Raw genomic sequence first — 20,843 nt, forward strand, 5'->3', positions numbered from 1 at the left:
TAGCATAACCACCTTAAAAGTCACCAAATTTTCAGAATTTACCCAACTGTGTGCATAACAGTTCTTCACTTTCAAAGAGCAGTTTGACTATCTTTTGTGCTCTGCATCTTTTAAAAATTACAAAATACAATGGATTTTATAAACAAAACATTACACTTTTGGTATTAAATACAATTTTAGAATATGTGCTTAGCAAGAAATAATAGTTTGATTCAAAATCGTTATAACTGTTTCACAGCAGTAATAAGTGATCACCACAAAATCTCCGTCGGAACAAAAATCTGCTTTTAAGTAGATATAAAAGTGATTTTCGGGATAAAAATGTAATTAAAACATAAAATATGCATTTAATAACATATATACTATATATCATAATAAATTTTTAATGTTTCATTTGTAGCATTTCATTTGCATACATTTCAATTAATTATCTTTTTTCTCTGTGTTATCTGTTTGAACGGGAAAAAAAAAAAAGCTACCTATTAATTTAAGGGATTATGGATATTTATGTATTACTGTAACCACCTTGACTATAATTAAGACACAATAACAAAAATTTTCACTGTGAAAATTTTGTAGGTATAACGCTGATTTTTGTTGTTTGACTTCTGAATCACCTTGACTATATTTTACAGAAAAAAAGACTTCTGATCTAGAAGTGCAAAAACTTATTTATTACACATATATTACAATTTAATCAGGTATTTATCCTGAAAATTGATCAGTAAACCTACTTCTTAGTGAGTTTTTGTTTCTTTTATTTCGGTGAAAATTTCATGGTGATGGCTTTAAGAACAGATTCAGAGGAGTTGTTTGCTTTAGCAACTTTGCAGCAAATACTGTACTCATGAAGAAATTTTATCACAGTATTTTACACTACAGGCCAATCCCTATGAATATATATTTTTAAATTGATGTTATGACTAAATATATTTCACAATTTCTATGCAAAAACTTTTGGAAATGAACTACAACTAAAAGAATATATACAGTGAAGTTTAATACGAAACTGAGGTGACTGAAAAAATCTTTCATGTTTAAGGATATGGAAAAAAGAAACATATATTCAATAAAATTAAGCTTATTAGAGTACATTTGTTTACATAGATATGTATATATGCATGTATTTAATAAAAATCAAATAAAAACATCCACTCGAACTTAATGAAAATTAATATAAAATTTTCAAGTTTTTTGAAAAACAAAACAGTTATTGAGTTTTGGGGAAATAATCTGATATTTTTCTTTGCATTGTCTTTTTTTAGCATCAAATTGGCCAATGCCGTCCATTTTGTTATCAATTTCACCATTGGAAATAGTTAGATCCAAGATGAAAAAATCAACACCTTCCTACCTCCCTCATTTCATTCATTGAAAAAATCAGATCTGCAAAAACTCAACCGAAAAACCTTAAACTGGTTTCCAGGCAGCAATGCTACTCATTAAATTCGTTGAAACAGAGGATTAGAAAAATTACTGCATGCGATCAGCAATGGACCAATAGGAATGCAGACAGCGTATTTCAGCTAAACTTTTGGACTTCTAATTATTTCTATCTTTTCTGTTAGCTCAGCAGCAGTCTGACGCTCATCCTTTCCAGAATAGCTTTGTTTATTTATGCAAAGGCTCATCAACGCATCATCAAGAATTTCTTTCAATTCTCAATCAACATCCTTTCATGTTACGGTAGGAAGGATATGTTCTCTTCCCCATATGTTATACGCAGGATGCGGCTACTAGCCCAGGGGCCTGTTTTCATGTGCTTCGCACCTGAGCCTTCACCATTGGAATGTGCATCTAAATAACTGAGCATACTTTTCATGATGTTCCTCATTTCGAATCTGCATTAATGATATTTTTTAGCTTTGAACAAACTCTAAAATGTCTTTATCTGTCATAATTGGGGCTGTACACACATTATCATCAACTACTGCAACGAATTCTTCCAATAATACAGTAGGACAGCCCAATAATACAGAAACTTTCTCAAACATTTCATCAAGTGTCGGCTCAGTTTGAATATCCTCCTTCTTTGTTTCTTTTGGCCTCAAAGAATCTGATACTTCTGAGAATCTTGCATGAAGAAAACAATTTTCATTCATCCCTGGAATAATATTTAAAATATTTCTGCTCTCAGGTACCTGGTTCTGCAAATGATGTATAAGTTTGTCGCTTTAAATTTCTGAGTTAATGTTAAGTAGAATATAACCTTATTTTGACTCTCACTCATTCAAATTGAAAGGTTTTTTCATGAATCTCTAGAGATAATCTAATTGTCTCCTTAATGAGTGGAAACTTTTCTTTCAAATCAATCTAAGACTGAATTTTGCTTAACTGTAAAGTTTAAATACTTATGCTTCTCCTTATAGATACTTTTTAACCTCTTCGTCGTCCGTAACGCATCTAGCGCGTTCAAGTGAAACTTCTGCAGGGCGGCTGTAATGCGCTTCAAGAGTTATTCTACATTTTAAAACTTTTAAAACGCTTTCTAAATGTTTACTTGTTTGAGTTTTTATTTTTGTTTGTTCTAATACCTCCTAGAGGGCAGTACTAATCAGGCATTCTATTTCTGATTCCCTCCCCCCCCCGGGGTTTTATGAATATTCGTGCCATTTTACATGAGATACAAGACAGTGAGAGATCTTCAACATCTACTAAGGAGAAAAAGAGAAAAAATTAGGTTGTGAAATGGAAAGACAAGAAGGATATACGTTTGATGAGTACAGTCCATAATAACTTTATGATTGATGCTGAAACATGGAAAAGAGCTGTAAAAAAACCAATAATTATTAAAGATTACAACAACAAAATGGGAAGAGTGGATCAGATGTTATCAAATTAATCCTGCTGTTAGAAATAAGCAGAGATATTATTACTTTTCCATTATGCTTTATTTCCTTATAATTTTACTTAATATTCATTTACATTCATCCACTACGAAAGTTATGTATGTACAGAGAAAACAACATTACACGTTGTGAAAAACAAAGGGCCGCTGGGAAGAAATTTTCGCGGACAGGAGACGACGGCGAAAGGGTTAAAGCTTTATTTTGAACAATTACCCTAGAGAAAGAACTTTGTGTGTACCATTTTATATGCTTTGATAGAGAATGTAACACATTAACACTACATAGAATTGACAGCTTCTCTGCTCGCACAGAATTAACAAAAGGCAGTTCAAAAACTTGTTTTGATTCTATGCCAGTGTTGATCTCATGTGACTATCCCTGAAACATAATAATCAAATTCTTTCTTTCTTGAATTTTGTGTAATTGCTAATTATAATTTTTGGCTATATCCCTGAAACATAATAATCAAATTCTTTCTTTCTTGAATTTTGTGTAATTGCTAATTATAATTTTTGGCTACAAAGTGTAATGCACATTGTATGCTGGTGTAGTTCCCATGACATGTTGATGCTGTACAGGTGTCGATTCTACCTAGTGTTCATCAATTGCCTGTGACAAATATGCATTAGCTGTTTTACTTATTATTACATTTATTATCAAATTACTATTTTATCATATTGAACCTGTGCCAGTGTTGGTTCTATGCAGTGTCAATCCTATAAATATAACCCCTATAATATATTATTATTTGGCAAACATTACCATAATATATTTTAGAGATCAACTAAAATACATAAGCATTTTAGAAGAGCATTTACCCTTTGCAAACCAGTTCTTCTTCAACTGAGTTCATACTTGCTTGCAGTCAGTTTCTGAGGCTATAAGGCGTAATTTAAATACTACAAAAATACCCTGTAAAATCCATAAAATGAAATGCAGAAAAAATTAGAATAACAAAAGGAAAATAATTTAATGATACAGAATTATTATTAAGTTATTTTAATACAATATTATTACAAACAAATCGATAGTTATTAATTCACAAAAGCTTTTTCTTTTTGAAGAGATTATGATATATTTATACACCACAATCATTTACAAATAATTATCAAAAGCAAAAATTTGAATGCTGGACATGCAGTATCATTTAAAAAAGGAACTCTTTACATAATTTAATGAGCATTTTCAAGACATTTATAAATATGTTACTTTTCTGGTGGCACAAAAAATATACACTTTTCATCTAACTGGTTGTTATACAGGCAGCCAATCAATAAATACACATCCATTAGCATCACCTTTAATTTAGTATGTATTATATGCATTTTGAAATGTATCCAAATAATTAAAGCAGTACATCTTATGAAAATGAACCCAGATATAAAGTAGAAGAGGTAGTTGGGAAATATAATCAAGACAGTAATTCTTATGATATTTATGTCGACTTCGGGGTTTCAGGCCAAACCCTTAGTTAGCTGAAAACGTAAAAATTGGCTTCCTAGTCTTGAATATAAAGGACTTAAAAATTTTAATTTATTAGTTTTAGATAAAAATGAAATTATACAAGGTGTGGCAAAATTCATTATCATATTAATAAAAACAAATCCTTTTTGTTATTTTGTTACTTCACCCTTTTGTTATTCAATAAAACATCTTAACATTATTTATATACCACTTCAGATAATTTAAAATATTTATATTTTTCTAAGAAATTTATATCATTTTTTTCATGTCCACATATTCTAGAAGAAATACTGATCATGACAGGATATTGAATATTGAATAAATTGCAACTTAAGAAAACAAAACAAAAAATATATATAGTGATTAAAATTTTACCATTATTTACCACATTAGCATATTTGTTTCAAGGGAAATTTCTCAGTGTAGCTTCACACTCAAATGTGTTTTACTTAATTCTCATTAAATTTTTGAATGATACTTTTGAAGCAGGAAATTGAGTTTCCAAAGAGTTCATAAATTCTTTTGTATGAACAAAATATGAAATGCTACATAATAATAATAAAATGTACTGCTTTATGGATATGATCTTGAACTTGTTACAATAACTAATAATAAGCAGAAAATGATTAGACATAAAAAGCATAATTTTACATTGATGTGTTTCTGTACTTTCAGCAATTTCACTTTCTGCTTACCAGTAGCATGTGATAAAATTTATTTAACCTAAACTTTATTTGAGACAAACTACATAAAGTAAATTTAGAACTAATATTTCACAAAGACCAGAAATTGAAATTCATAATTAATAAATTTCAAATAATCATATAAATGCAACAAAGAATTTTAAAATGTTAAAACAAAAACATTTCAAACAAGCAAAACCCCACGTGCGGCGAAAATACTAAGCATGTTTGTGTTTTGTTTTCAAATGAATTGTTTTGTAATTATATATATAAGGCTTTTGGTTATTGTATAGTGATACAATTTTGAGACTCCTTCACATGCATTATATAAAGAAAATAAAATAATATAAAAGCATAAAGATAATATAGTAAAGTTATTTTAATGCTATTTGTGATTTTGATGCTTTTCATGAGAAAAGTAAAGACTGCTCCAAGTTATCATTCTGAAGGTTTTCGTACTGCATATGCAGTTTGATTTAATAAATATTTTAGGTAAAGAAGAATGATGATACAACGAAAGCCATTAAGTAGCACAAGAAATTATAAAAAAAAAAAAAAAAAAAAAAAAAAACCGGTACAGATGGTGATGAAAATATATATAATTTCATCAGTTCCCTTTGTAACATAATTGCCTGCCGGCTTACTCCACCTGTATATATATTATACACTAAATTTTTGGAATTGGTGTGATGTATGTCCGGTTGTTATACGCTACTTCGTTTGATACATGCCATTTGTTGAACATTTTTAAACTTGGTATTCATGTGTATATTTTGTAAAGGGAAATCTGTAATTGTAGAGAGCATAAAAAATACAGGAAAGCAGTTTTATGACAGTTTCCATGGTATTTCACGACTTTGTTATGCGTAATTAGGATCACAGTCCCAAAACAAGTAAAGAATATTAAGAAGTAAATAATTATCAACCCTTTTTTAAAAAATAGTTCAGGTTATAACAGCAGGTGAGAATTCCATATTGCGCAATACGTATAATTGCGAAACACCACGCAAGATTCCAACATGCCATTCATAGTGACTAAATAAACAATAATCTAGGAAAAAGTACTCGCAAAGAATTTATGTTATATAATATAATAACTCCCATTATATATTCTTTGGCACTCGTATGATTTGATTGATGTCCCACATAAAATAGCTATCGCGGATTACCAAACTGTAGCAACACGGACTCAATAACTACTTTTTAAATTTTCGATGTTTATGAAAAATCGACTAGTTTTGCCTGGATACTTGTTGCACATGCGCTGAACCAATAAAGGAATGGTTAAATTTTTTGTTGTTGGAGAGGTTCGAGAATAATTATGTTTACATAAAATGTTGTAACACACACAGATCGTATTTTATTCTCGAGTCACGGAGTATAATGACTCCATGGCGTTATACTTCGTGTTTGTAACATATAAAATTACAATGAATTTTTGGTCCAGGTCTTTTTACTCAGCAACCACCTCGGCGAAGTTTGGCGACTTTTACAGACGAATCAGGCATTTATTTTTTAAAAAATTAAACAACCCACATATGCGCGTCTATTTCTCTCTTTTTTTTTTTTTTCCAGCAAAATACTATAATCCTAAAGAAATTTTATCTCAATTCCTTCCACTGCCGACAAATTCCATAATCACATATAAACACAACAAAGTAAGCAGTGTGGACAAAATACGGCGAAATTATGGTCAAGTGGCCGCCATCAGTCCACAAAGAAGGTGAGTTTCTCACGGAAGGTCCACATCAATGAATAGAAGAGTCCAGTATGAGTGAAAAACGTTAAAGATGGAGAATGTCAGAGGGCTATTTGTGTTCTCTCTGGGAAATGGTAAACATCTTAGAGAGTGGATGCAGTTGCTAGGATGAGTGAGAACTCTAGTTTTCTGGCAAGTTTTTTAATATAATTTTCAATTGTGTATACTTTGAGACCACGGTGGATATACGAATTTGGAATGAACTTGAGTGCTTTTTTTGGGGGGAAGGACTGCGCTATGTTGAAGGTGAAATTTGGCAGTGTGGCCCCAGAGAAGCATACAATAATGCTAGTCGAAATATAGATTTATATATATACCCTGACGAACGCTTTTGCGACATCGAGGAATATGGCACCTGTGGGCAGTTTGGCGTTGAATCCCTCCGTGATAACGCTTAGTAATTGATGTGTGATGCTATGTTTTTCTCTGAAGCCAAATTATTCGTCAGGCAGGTAGTTGAAGCAATATTGCTGGATATTGTGCAATATGATACTGTCAGCTATTTTTTCAAGGTTGCTCGGTAGACTAATGGGACAGTAATTTTCTGGGAATGCCGGATTGGATTTAGGTTTCGGGAAGACAACAATAATTGCGTGTTTCCAAATTTTAGGATAATAAGCCTGTTTGACGATGCTGTTGATAATTTAAGTGAGACAGGTGATGGCGTTGATGGGAAGATTCTTCAGAGCAATATTTGTGATTCCAATCGTCCCCTGAGGATTTTTTCTTCTGATAATTGATAAATTCCGCTACGGTGATAGTATTTGTGAGGAAAGTAAAGTTGCGAGGTCCAGGGGTATTGAGAAAGTTGTTAACAAGGCTATTGACTTCATTTATTGTGTTTTCATCATATGGGTCTGCATTATGAGTGACTGTTTCTTCCAAAGTGTCTGCGATGGCGTTTGCTTTGTATTGGTTGGAATATACTACACCGGAGCTGCTATGAGAGTTACGGATTTGTTTATAACTATTTTTGAGCTTTCTAGTGATTTCGTAAAGGCTATTGTCTTCTGTAGATAAGCCATTTAAATAATTTTTTAATCCGTCTTACTTTAAATTTCCGATGTTTCTTTTGATTTCGTTTTGGATCCTGTTGAGTTGCTTTTTAATAATGGGGTCTCCAATATTTTGCCAGATTTTTCGAATCCTGTTTTTTTTTCTAATCTTGTCCTTAATTTCCCTGAGAGAAGCATATAATTATTTTTGATAGTGATGTTATTGATAGCTAGATTGATGGCGTGTTGAATATTTTGGGTGATTTTGTCAATTTCTTCTTCTATTTGGGATTCCTTTTCAATTTTTGGGTTGCCTGGTATCGTAGAGTTTGAAATTTCGGAGAACTTTGGCCAATATGTAATTACCACACAGCGTCCCAAAGTCGGAGAGTAGGCATTAGTGGATATTTCAAGCATGATCGGGTTTTGGTCGAATGCTAAGGCTGGAATGGCAGAGACGGTGCAATTTGGAGAGGTTACAGGAAAGAAAATGTCTATTGTAGAGTGGCTATTGTAGCCATAATGGGTGGGCTCATCGCTGGCATGCATGTTAAGATTTCTATTTTGAATGAGGTTGAAAATGTCCCTGCTTATTTTATTAGATGAGTTACGATTCCATAATCTATGTTTGGCGTTGAAGTCGCCTCCTATTGCAGTAGAGTATATAGGAAGTAGAATTCCTAGTTCTACCATGTCCGGGTTATTTTTTGATGGGATGTAAATATTAGAGATGATATATCCTTGATTGTTGAATTTCGCTATTATGCTGTTGCTTTTAAATGAGATTGAATTATTGGGGTGAATTTGATGATCAAGACTTCTTTTGACATAGGTACAGTCGGTCACAAAAGTATTCGAACACCGGTACCCTATCAGAAAATGACAAGATGGCGTTTTTTTCTCTTTTCCTCTTTGTGTCGTGTTATTCCATCCTAGGTTTTCTTCTCCCCCCCCCATCTTGGAAAAAACTGGAAAAAATTGGTTACGATCTCTTTTTGAATGGGGAGATGCCATTTTGAGAAAAAGCTGACGACCCTATCTTGGAGAATGAACATGACCGCTCTACACACCCTTTTACTCTCTCTCTCTCTCTTTCTTTTTGAATTGGGAAGCCATTTTGGGAAAAAGCAGACGACCCTAACTTGGAGAATGGAAATGAACGCCTCTCCCTCTCTCTTTGAAATGGGAAGCCATTTTGGGACCCTCTATTCTTGGGGAGGGAGAAAACTGAAGTCTGCATTTCGCTGTCTCTGAATGCGGAAAGCCCTTTTGGGAAAAGCGGACCCTCTTCTTCTGATCTTGGAGAACTGGAAATGAACGCTCTACACGATCTCTCTTTGAATTCAGAAGGTATTTTGGGACCTTCTAATGTTGGAAAACTGAAATGAACGCTCTACACCTTCTCTCTCTCTCTCTCTCTTTCTCTGAAATGGGTAGCCATTTGAAAACTCCCTAACTTTGGAAAAAAACAGAAATGAACGCTCTACACCATCTCTCTTTGAAAATGGGGGGGTGTCATTTTGAGACCTCCCTCCCCTAAACTTAAAAAAAAACTGAAATGAATGCTCTACACTTTCTCTCTTTGGACATGGGTAACCCTTTGGGGACCCTCTCCTCTTGGTAGAAAAAAAAATGAACTGAAGTGAAGGCTCTACACAATCTCTCTTGGAATGGGATCCATATTTCGGGAAACGTGGATCACCTCATGCTGGAAAACTGAAGTGAACCACCAAGATTGGACTCTATATAATATTTTTTTAATTGACATCATGACCCTCCTCCCATTTGTTATTAAAAAAATTGTTTTTTTTTTTTTGTTTTGGTTTTTATCCCATTTCCGATGTGATTTCAGAAATGCAATTCCATAACAGTTCAATTTCATTCGAGGTTAAATGATCTAAACAGTCTTTGACCCACCCATCCGTATGATTATTTTCTTCTCCTTCCTGTTGCACCAAATTTTGTAAGTCCATATAATCATTCCATACGGGAAGGGCTGGATCCTCACAAGGCTGTCTTAAAACACTTGGAGTCTCTTTGGGATGAGTGGAGGGATCTAGGATGTCTGGACCCGGCTGCGATTCTACCTGCATGATTTCTGGACCCGTTGGAACTTGTTTACCCGGCTGAAATTCTACCTCTACGATTTCTGGACCTGTTGGAACTTGTGGACCCGGCTGACATTCTACCTCTACGATGTCGGGACTTTTTGAAGCTTGTGGACCCGTCTGACATTCTACCTCTACGATGTCGGGACAGTTGGAGGAGAAGAAGAAGAAGAAGAGGATACTAGAAGACGTTCTGTCTGTGAGGGGTCCGAAAGAGGTTGCCTGTTTGAACAAGTCGGGGAAGAAGAAGAAGAAGCTTCTGGATTCTGAAGCGGATCTTGCACGCCAGGTAGGTTCCGGTAAGTCGACCGTTTTTTAAGAGGTAATTTTTTTTCTTCCTCCTCATCTTCAATTGTGATGACTTCAATTTCATTCCGTTGCCGGGTCGATTTTGTTTCGGGAAATAACGGTTTGGTCCAGCTCCTCTTATCATCTAAGGAAGGGATGGGTAAAGGTGGCGGAGGGTTTTCTTCTTCTTTTTCTTGAAACATCATCGGCGATTGGAAAGAAATCTCCTCTTTCAATTGTTTCCAAAGCGAGTACGAGCACCGATCGGCGAGAAAGAGACTCTTCTGGGTTGTGACGATGAGATATTGCGTTTTCGGGGGAACGACATAGTTTTGAAAAGGTCTTAGAATATATTTCTTATATTTCATCCTGTCGCTGACTTTAAAACTTCTTTCCTTCAGATTGGGGGACGATGATTCGTAATAGGCGAGAGGAGCGGCTGTGGTTTGAACAATATGAACTTCGTCCTCAGCCGTCGTTCTCACTCCAAACGTAAAATATCGTTTCGTGAGAAAAATATTCTTCCACCGAAAACTCGTGCGCGGATCTGTATATCGCCGGTCTGTTTGAATGGGCCGTCTCAAAGCTCGATCCATCCGATTCCAAGAGAAGGGAGATTCCTCTTTCGTTTGTTGCGATTCGAATAAATTTCTGTATATATTCTGAACGAGCAGGTTGGAGGATTCGATATCTTGGTTGAAAGAAACGATCGCTTGATGAGGTGGTAAATGCGGAATAAATGTCGCACAATGACACGCCAAAAAAATTTTCAAGTTGGAGATTTGCTTTAGCGTCTTCAAATCCTCCCCGTTCGAAATCCGTTGAGTTGGAAAAACGTCTAATAGCGACATGGCTCCCAATGGAAAAGAAATGATCTCGCCCAGTACTCTCGTCTTTTTATATATCTATATAGATACACACACACACACATAGAGGCTCTATGACGTCCGTTTTATTTGTTTTTTTTTGTTTCTCTCTCTCTTCTTTCCAAGAAATCTTATCTCCATGACCTCTTTTTCTTTTCTTAAAAAGATGAATGTGTGTGGGAATGAGGAAGTGAAAGTAATAATTTAATAAACAAAAAATTATCCAACCATGACCTTCTTTTTTTTTTCAAAGTCACCCTTTCCAATCCAAGGACGTCCAGAGATAGAGGAAGCAGGGAGAGAGGAGGAGGAGGGAAGGGAAGGTCACACTCTCTTTCTCTCTATAAATAAAAGGGGAGAGCCCCAAAGTCGTATTTTTGTCCAAGTGGATCATGAGGAGGCATCCCCAGCTCACTACGTGTATTCTTTCAAATATAAATATGTTGATCTTTCCTTTTATATCATCCAAGGAGTCGTTTACCTGAAAGCCTGCGATTTTTCAAAATGTGCGGGTTATTATACCGTGGGGAGTTATCAAAAGATGCGGGACGAATTTTTGTCCGACGAAAACGTGTTGATGGCTCGTGACATTCCACCTTTGGATGCACAAATTTTGTTAATGAAACGAGCCAAATATTTTTACACGTCCCACTTTCTAACCGTCTCGCAAATGAGTAGGATTATGGATCGTCTTGAGAAGACAAAAGGGATTCTCGTTCATTTTAGTGAATGGTTGCATAAATGTTTGCACGAACCTCTCTCGATCGAGAACACTGGGAAGAATACCTATTATATTCTTCTCGAGGACTCTCCTCCTTCGTCTCATCATAGAGAGGCCACGACTTTTGAAAAAATCCTCGAGCAAGAAAAAATAGAATGCTGGAACAACTATCCCATCCCTCTCCCCGAGCATCAAGAGGAGCCTGTTCAGAAGAAAAAGAAAAAACCTTTCCAAAAGCCTATCCTCATCCTCCTCGATAATGATGGGGATGAGGAGAAGCCTGTTCAGATTCCTCTCCGTTTGTCAAAACCCGTCGAGGATGAAAAACCTCTCCCTTCCTCAAAACCCCTTGAGAAAGAGAGACCCCTCGAGAAGGAGAAATCTCTCCCATTGTCAAACCTCCTCGAAGATGAAAAACCTCTCCATTTATCAAGACCCCTCGAGAAGGAGGGACCTCTTCCTTTATCAAACCCCCTCGAAGATGAAAAACCTCTCCATTTATCAAGATCCCTCGAAAATGAGGGACCTCTCGATTTGTCAAAACCCCTCGAGGATAAGGGAACCAAAACTTCTCTCTCTTTCGAAGAGGAGGGACCTCTCAATTTGTCAAGACCCCTCAAGAATAAGGGAACCGAAAATCCTCTCCCTTTCTCAAGACTTCTCGAGGAGGAGGAGAGACCGCTCCATGTCTCAAGACAGGACCCCCCTCTATCTCTTGAGGATCCGAGGGAAACGATTCCTATTGAAAAACCATCTATCGACGATCCCCAGAAAAGGTCTTCGGAGGAGATTAGACTTCCATGTAGAAAACGAATCTGCAACAATCATAATAATAATAATAATAATAATAATAATAATAATATAGCCCCTTGTCAACAACAGAATCCTACAACATTTGCAGATAAATGCATTCAAACCAATCCCTTTATAGTAACCCTTATGATTGGAGAACCCGTGCATTAGCCTCGAAAAATAAAATGAGATTCTAGACTGTTTCTATGACCAGAATGTTAAGCCAATAGATAGGTCTAGCTCAGAATTTTTCTTTTTAAAAGAAAATAAATAAATAATCCAAAGACTATTCGTAAATATAAATGGTAAAGTCTTGAGTCGGCTGGAAAAAAATTTTCAGAGCTAAGAAAAATTCTACAACTCAAAAAAAAAAAAAAAAAAAAAAAACTTTTTGTTAATTTTTATCATGTCTTAGACATGATAAAAATTAACGACCCCCTTCCCTTTTCGTCTGGGAATGTTGTCTCACTCTTTTGAAAAACAAATCGTGATTCATTCATGGAATGATTGCCATTAGAGAAAGGATGAGTCATGGTCTATTTTTAGAAAGGGTGAGACATCCTTCCCAGACAAAAAGGGAGGGTCATTAATTCATGTCTAAGACATGATAAAAATTAACCAAAAGTTTTTTTTTTTCATTAGAGAATTTTTATCTCACCTCTGAGAAATTTTTTTCTCCCAGCCGATTCGAGACTTTACCATTTGTTTTTAAGAATGATTTCTCTCTGATCTATTATTTCAAAATTCCAAGTTTCACTTCAGAACCATCTATGCTGTTGAAGAAGTAACGTGATATATGTATTTTTTTAATGAGTTCTGTCAAGATTGAATTGTGCAGGATCGACCCTGCGAATTTCTTCTCTGTGTCTTTAAATAATAATGATACCGAACTGCTTTTTGTAGAGCGCAATGGAAAAAACCTTTTGTATAGTTAGGACAATTCATGTGTTCGATCCCATTGTATTTGAGAATCTCTTGCGTCGATCCCGAAATGCAATAAATGGATCTTTGCAACCATTTCTCTAAAAACCGCCGTTTTATTTCTCCTCGCACCCAAATCATGGAAAAAGGTTCCGTCAACATCGTTAACACCCATGGAAAATAACTGTACGGAATTTCTCCTTCGTACCACGACAAGCCGTGATAATAATCACTCGCCCACACAGCGGTTCGTTTTTCTTTCTCGGTGAGCATTTGCCATGGAAAGGGGGTTTAAAAACAAATACCCCTCGAGAAGTACCGTCCAATGTGACGTAAGCCAATTCTTTCACAATAAAGGCTCCTTGAGAATCATAGAAACCTTCAAAGTCGAGCACGAGTTCCATGTTTTTTATTTCTTTTTCTTTCCAAGGTGACCTTTATTATTATTATGATGGATGTGTATTGAGATACGCACGATATTATTCAAAAACAAATATATATACGAATGTGACCTTTCCCAGAATTCATACGACCTGTCACGTGCAACCTTCTCTCTCTATATATATAAAAAAGGAGACGGCGAGAGAACGCTATCCATTTTTTCCTTCAGGAAACACAGCGAGAAAGAGAGAGAATTCTGTTTTCTTTTTTCCTCAATTGAAGAAGATGGACATTTTGAGTGCCAAACCTCTCAAAAATTCCTAAATTGTTCTGGACATGGAATACTTTCACTGTTATGATCCAAAGACGGGAGATATATGTTTCATCTTGAAAGAACTGGGCTACATCACTTGCGATTTAACCTTATGCGGATCCATGATTTTTCTCCCTCCTGTCCATTACGATGACTTATCGTCCCGCAATCAAGCTGTGGTCAACCAGACTACAAATAACCGACACGGCCTGCAATGGACCGAGGGTCGTCTTTCCTACGAGCATCTTCCTACGATCCTGAAAATACTGACCGAAAATGTGGAGGTGATCTACGTCAATGGATACGATAAAGCCGAATTTTTCAGCAAGCTCTGCCAGCGATCCGTTTATGAGTTTTACATCCCAGGGAAAACCGAGTGGCGGAACAAGTCGAAATGCACGCCACACCAATATTTCCAAAAGATGATTCATTGTGCCGAGAACAAGGTGAGAAATTTTCGATACCATTTGATGGAGGGTAGTTACGTTTTCCGGAAATTACATTGTTACCCCTCCGAGAGCAAAGCTGTCGAAGACGAAGAGGAGGCGGAAGAATCTCCCCAGGAGAACTCGTGCGACGATGAGGAGGAGGAGGAGGATGAACTTTCTAATAATAATAATAAATGTCTAAGTTGGGATGCTTTAGAGACCCAAGAATATTGGTCTCAACCCTTATCTCACCTAGACCTGAAAGAGGATCCTCAAGTGTACTCTTTGTGGTCCTCTTCTAAAATTTGGTCTTGGAGAGAACCCTTGAATGTTCATGAATGAAATGGTATGTAAATCCCTAGAGAAAAAAAAATAGAAAAAAAAAGTTCCTTTTTTTTGTAATATGTTGATTTCTTTCCAATCCCATTTCTTTTCCATAACTCCACCCCAATCGACGAGAAGAAGAATTTTCCAAGTTACACAAGACGTAGAAATATTTCACAAGGATTTATAAATTACACGCTCCCACATGATATATGTATAGAGAGAAAAAACCCTCTGTTCTCTAGCCAATACGTCAAGACTTCCCTAAACTAAGAGAGATCATGAGTACCGAGGAAACCTTAGCAGAGCAAGTGGAAAGACTTTCAAAGAGATTAGAAGAGTTAAGACGGGATAGATTTACAGTTCCGCCGACTAAAGAGGAAACTATCATCGATTTCAACAAACCGCTGTACTTTCATCCCCTACCCCAAAGAATGAGACGAATGGACTCGCCGTTGAACAGTTCCAATGAGAAACAAAATGTCACTTATTTGAATAGCCAATTTCAACACATGAATATTTTTTTTGTTTTTTTCCCTAAAGCGTAGGGAGATCGGATCAGTAGTTTTTCCCTTTTCATCGTCGAAAAAGATTGGGAGGAAAAATCTTTCTCAGCTCTCTCAGAAAAATTTTTAAGCCTTAAAAAAAAAAAAAAAACTTTTTGTTAATTTTTATCATGTCTTAGACATGATAAAAATTAACTCTACCCCCCCCTTTTGTCTGGGAATGTTGTCTCACACTTTCTAAAAATAGACCATCACTCCTCCTTTCCTAAAGAATAGAATTCCAAGAATGGGATCTGGTCTATTTTTAGAAACGGTGAGACCCTATTTCCAGACAAAAGGCGGGTAGAGTTAATTTTTATCATGTCTAAAGTTCAGGGTCCATCCATCTTCTTATGTGAAACGGTGACCCTGACAAGATCGAGATAAACAAGTCCTGTGAGTTGTTTTGTAATCTTGACGCGATCCAAGAAAGACTTTTTATTATTTTTTTTTGAAATAGGCGGGGGGTGGGGAGAGAAAATATTCTCACGACGCTCAGATATCTTTTCATAAATATATTTTTTATCAAAGTGTTCCTTTCATTCCGATCCTTTTAAGAGGTTGGAATGACCATGACATTTAGATGGGGTCGCGATCCCGACAGATGTCGCGCGAGTATAAAAGTTTGTATCCTCCGCGAGATTTCTTCAGAGAACAAAAGAAGACGTGAACTGAGCTGGTAAGTCCCTTTGGTCCTATGAATATGGTTTAATCATAACTTCATTTAAAAAGACCTTTGAAACTTTGAAACTTCTTAACCCTTTGAAAAGAAAAATGTCTCTTTCAAGACGACGACTCTAAAACGTTTTATTGTTTTTTTCCCTTTCTAGATCTTCCCTATTATACATATATACCTTTTCGATTCTCTTTTTTGCTCCTGTTTGTGGAAGACATCACCGTATTCATCGCCATGGCGTGTTCAGAAAACTTTATCGTGCTCGATCTAGAGGGTTTCCAGTCCTACAACCACAAGAAGGGTGAATTTACCTACGCTTTAAAAGAATTGGGCTATGCGACAAAAGATTTTTTGACCGTGGGATCGTTGACGTTTGCTCCTCCTCACCCCTTCCACCAACTGAATGAAAAAAACCAAAAGACGAATGCCTGGCTGACGAGAAACCGGCACGGACTTCGTTGGAACGAGGGTCATATTCCCTACAACCATTTAGGACGCATTCTCCAATCGCTCACTCACAGCTTCTCCACGATTTATGTGGTGGGATGCCAGAAAGCTAAATTCTTTGCTAAAGCCTTGGATTATCAAAAACCCGTGACGGAAATTTATGTGCCAGATGGAATCATTTGGAAGTATCGGGGAAAATGTGCCCGACATCATCAAAGGATGAAATATTTCCATTGTGCCGAAAACAAAGTGCGCAACTATCGATGGCATATTACGGAAGGAGATTTTCATATCAATCACGTCTATCCAGACGGAACGGAGAAAGAGGAGAGGATTCAGGAGGAAGCAGACAATCCTCTGCAAGCTTTTGATAAGGCCTACGATCAGTTAGAGAAGGATCCGTCCCCAAAAGCGTACGATAACCTCATCCAGAAATGGGATAATCTGTCCTGTTTCCAAGTGATGGAACATCCGGATGAGCATACGCCTTTAAACTTGATGGGCTCTTCTACTTCGTCAACTTTTTCCAATAACTCGAGGAAGACGGAGGGTTGGGGAGACATACCTGAAAATATTCCCCATTACGATCCAGCAACCTGTTGGGACGAACCTTCCAAAGAATCTCATGAGACCCCCAAAATATCTTCAGAGGATCCAAAGACAAAATCCACCGAGTGTTGGGACAATGAACGGACGACTCATGCTCTAAAATCCACTAAGACTATGTCCACTGAGTGTTGGGACAATGAACAGACGACTCATGCTCCAAAATCTATTGAGACTATGTCCACTGAATGTTGGGACAATGAACGGACGACCCATGATCCAAAATCGACTGAGACTATGTCCACTGAGTGTTGGGACGATGAAACCGAAAAGACGACAGAGAATTGGGATGACCGTTCTCAAAAGTATTTGAATTGATATATACTTAAACTCAGGAGAAAAAAATAAAGAAAAGATTTTTAGAAATAAGTAGAGAAAGGTTCTCCGCTTTACCTATATTTATGGAAATGGACTGAGGAGAGAGAAAGAGAGACGAATCAGGAGACCAAAAAAAAATGGGTCTTGGAAGGAATGAGTGCAAATGCATTCGATTCCTTCCAAGACCCTTTTTTTTTTTTTGGGTCCCTCTCTCATCCAATCTTGGAAAAGAACTTTGTCCTATTTTTCTAGGTCCATTCAAAAAGAAATGAATCTATCCATAAATTTTCTTAAAAGAAAAAAAAAAAACAAAAAGATCCTTTACCTCATGACGGTCCAAAGTCGAGAATCTTGGAAAAAGTCATCCACTCTCCATCCAGTCAAGCTTCTCTGTAGAAAATCTAGTAGGTGCATCTGCATTCTTGAACACCCGGCAGTTATCATTGGACGCGAAACGTCGAATGCTGAAATAGTTAACAGTGAGCCCATTCTTAAAGAAACGGGGATGTTTTATTCATCCAGTCGAGTGCGGAAAAATTTCTGAGAGCCGGAGAAAAATTTCTCTGACTGGAAAAAAAAAAAAAATACCCCCCTTTTAGTCTGAAAATTGATGTCTTCAATTTTTCAAAAATTGAAGACATCAATTTTCAAATTTTCAGACTAAAAAGGGGGGTAATTTATTTTTCAGAAACTTTTCCCAGCCGACTCGATGTGAATAAAACTTTACTGTTTGTTAAGAATGTAATTTAATGGATCGATTTCAACCTATCGAGTTTCGCTTGAGTTCCGGCCGTGCTGTGGGCCCACCTGGATACAAGTTTTCCCCTTTTGGAATAGAATAAAACTTTACTGTTTTTTAAGAATGTTATTTAATGGATCGATTTCAACCTATCGAGTTTCGCTTGAGTTTTAGATGTGAATAAAACTTTACTGTTTTTTAAGAATGTTATTTAATGGATCGATTTCAACCTATCGAGTTTCGCTTGAGTTCCGGCCGTGCTGTGGGCCCACCTGGATAAAAGGTTTCCCCTTTTGGAATAGAATTTCCGTCAAGGTAGGCTACTTTTCCTCTTTTTGCATTTTTCATGTCATTTCATTTGTATTACAATATACTGAATACGGGCGTTCGAACTGATTTCTAGGCTATTTCTATACAAATGGAGCTCGATCCAAGAAAGAAATGATGTCTTTTTTTTATTTTGTGGACTGCCAATTTGTATTGGAATATACTGAAAACGGGTGTTTGAGTCGATTTTCAGTATATTTCAATACAAATAGAGCTCGGTCCAAGAAAGAAATGATGTCTTTTTTTTTATTTTGTGAACTGCCAAATTGTATTGGAATATACTGAAAACGGGTGTTTGAGTCGGTTTTCTGTATATTTCAATACAAATAGAGCTCGACCAAGAAAGAAATGATGTCTTTTTTTTTTATTTTGTGGACTGCCAATTTGTATTGGAATATACTGAAAACGGGTGTTTGAGTCGGTTTTCTGTATATTTCAATACAAATAGAGCTCGACGAAGAAAGAAATGATGTCTTTTTTTTTATTTTGTGGACTGCCAATTTGTATTGGAATATACTGAAAACGGGTGTTTGAGTCGGTTTTCAGTATATTTCAATACAAATAGAGCTCGATCCAAGAAAGAAATGATGTCTTTTTTTTATTTTGTGGACTGCCAATTTGTATTGGAATATACTGAAACGGGTGTTTGAGTCGGTTTTCAGTATATTTCAATACAAGTGGAGCTCGATCCAAGAAAAAAATGATGTCTTTTTTTTATTTTGTGGACTGCCAATTTTGTATTGGAATATACTGAGAACCGGCGTTCACGTCGGTTTTCAGTATATTTCAATACAAATGGAGCTCGATCCAAGAATGAAATGATGTCTTTTTTCTTATTTTGTGGACAGCCAATTTTGTATTGGAATATACTGAAAACGGGCGTTCACGTCGGTTTTCAGTATATTACAATACAAGTGGAGCTCCATCCAAGAAAAAAATGATGTCTTTTTTTTATTTTGTGGACAGCCAATTTTGTATTGGAATATACTGAAAACGGGCGTTCGAGTCGGTTTTCAGTATATTCCAATACAAATGGAGCTCCATCCAAGAAAAAAATGATGTCTTTTTTTTATTTTGTGGACAGCCAATTTTGTATTGGAATATACTGAAAACGGGCGTTCGAGTCCTTTTTCCGACTATTTCTACACACATTCCACTATATTAAAATGACGTCATGGTTGAGTCCAAACAGAGTCGTCCCCGGACAGAATCGTCTCCGGACAAAGTCGTCCCCGGACAATTTTATACCGAATTTGTATAGAGATATACTTAAAATGGGCTCGGAAGGGATGGCGCTTTCTAGTATATTCCTATATACATTCGGTTGCATTCAGAAACAAAAAGAATGTCTTTTTGATGGACAAAAAACTTTTTGTTAATTTTTATCATGTCTTCTAGACATGATAAAAATTAACTCATCCCCCTTTTGTCTGGGTATGTTGTCTCACCGTTTCTAAAAATAGACCAGAACCCAGTCTTTTCTTGGAATTCTATTCTTTAAAAGGATGAGTCATGGTCTATTTTTAGAAAGAGGGAGACAACATTCCCAGACAAAAGGGGGGTGAGTTAATTTTTATCATGTCTAGAAGACATGATAAAAATAAACAAAAAGTTTTTTTTTTTTTTTTTTTTTTTTTTTTTTTTTTTTTTTTACATCTCAGAATTTCTTTCTGAGCTCTGAGAAATTTTTCCTAGCCGATCCCATTTCGTTTTTCGACTTTCACTTTCAACTCTTCACTTTTCCTATCCACTGTCGTTGGAATTGTGTTCACTGGAGGCTATTTCTTTTTTTGCAATCTCGCTTTTAGTTTTCTCTGAGATTCTTTAGAAATGGCTATACAAATTTCACCATCTATATAGAGATGATGTCCAAACAAAATCGTCCCCGGACCATCTTGATGACCGAATATGTATAGAAATAGTCTGAAAATGGGCTTGAGGGCCGGTTTCTGGACGATTCCTCTACAAATTCGGCCGCATCCAGAAAAACAAAAATACATAGTTTCTTTTTGGGTGGACAGGAGATGATAAATTTCTTTTCTCTCTCTCCCAATATTGGAGGAGAGAGTGGCCCAAAAAAGTGGGTCTCGGAAGGAATCGAATGCATTTTGAAATGCACTCATTCCTTCCAAGACCCATTTTTTTGGTCTCCTGATTCAACTCTCCAGTCTATGGAATAGGGAAAGCGGAGAACGTTTCCCCTTCTTTCAGCGACTGGAGACCATATCGCATCATCATTATCATCATCACCATCACCATCGTCCTCTTTCTGATACTTTTCAACGAAGGCTTG

The 20,843-nt window shown here is 36.2% G+C and overlaps 1 protein-coding gene across 5 annotated transcripts in view; it reads right to left on the reverse strand.

Annotated features, from left to right (window-relative positions):
• LOC118195524 (ADP-ribosylation factor-like protein 2-binding protein) overlaps positions 1-6,183 on the reverse strand; it is a 44,716-nt gene extending 38,533 nt beyond the window's left edge. Inside the window, exons 1-2 of one of the 5 annotated variants that reach the window (XM_085811024.1) lie at positions 5,923-6,183; positions 3,668-3,761 (exon numbers count right to left, since the gene is read on the reverse strand). In XM_085811024.1, the coding sequence (XP_085667150.1) occupies positions 3,668-3,702 (35 nt within the window). In that variant the 5' untranslated portion in view covers positions 3,703-3,761; positions 5,923-6,183. Of the gene's footprint in view, positions 1-734; positions 862-3,667; positions 3,762-5,922 lie in introns of those variants that run through there. The other 4 variants (XM_085811025.1, XM_085811023.1, XM_085811026.1 and 1 more) reach the window with 4 other exon arrangements.
• Positions 6,184-20,843: the final 14,660 nt, after the last annotated feature.

Source organism: Stegodyphus dumicola, chromosome 2, assembly GCF_044657685.1.
Source record: "Stegodyphus dumicola isolate Sdum_Otavi_A_Nest chromosome 2, ASM4465768v1".
Lineage (NCBI taxonomy): Eukaryota > Metazoa > Arthropoda > Arachnida > Araneae > Eresidae > Stegodyphus > Stegodyphus dumicola.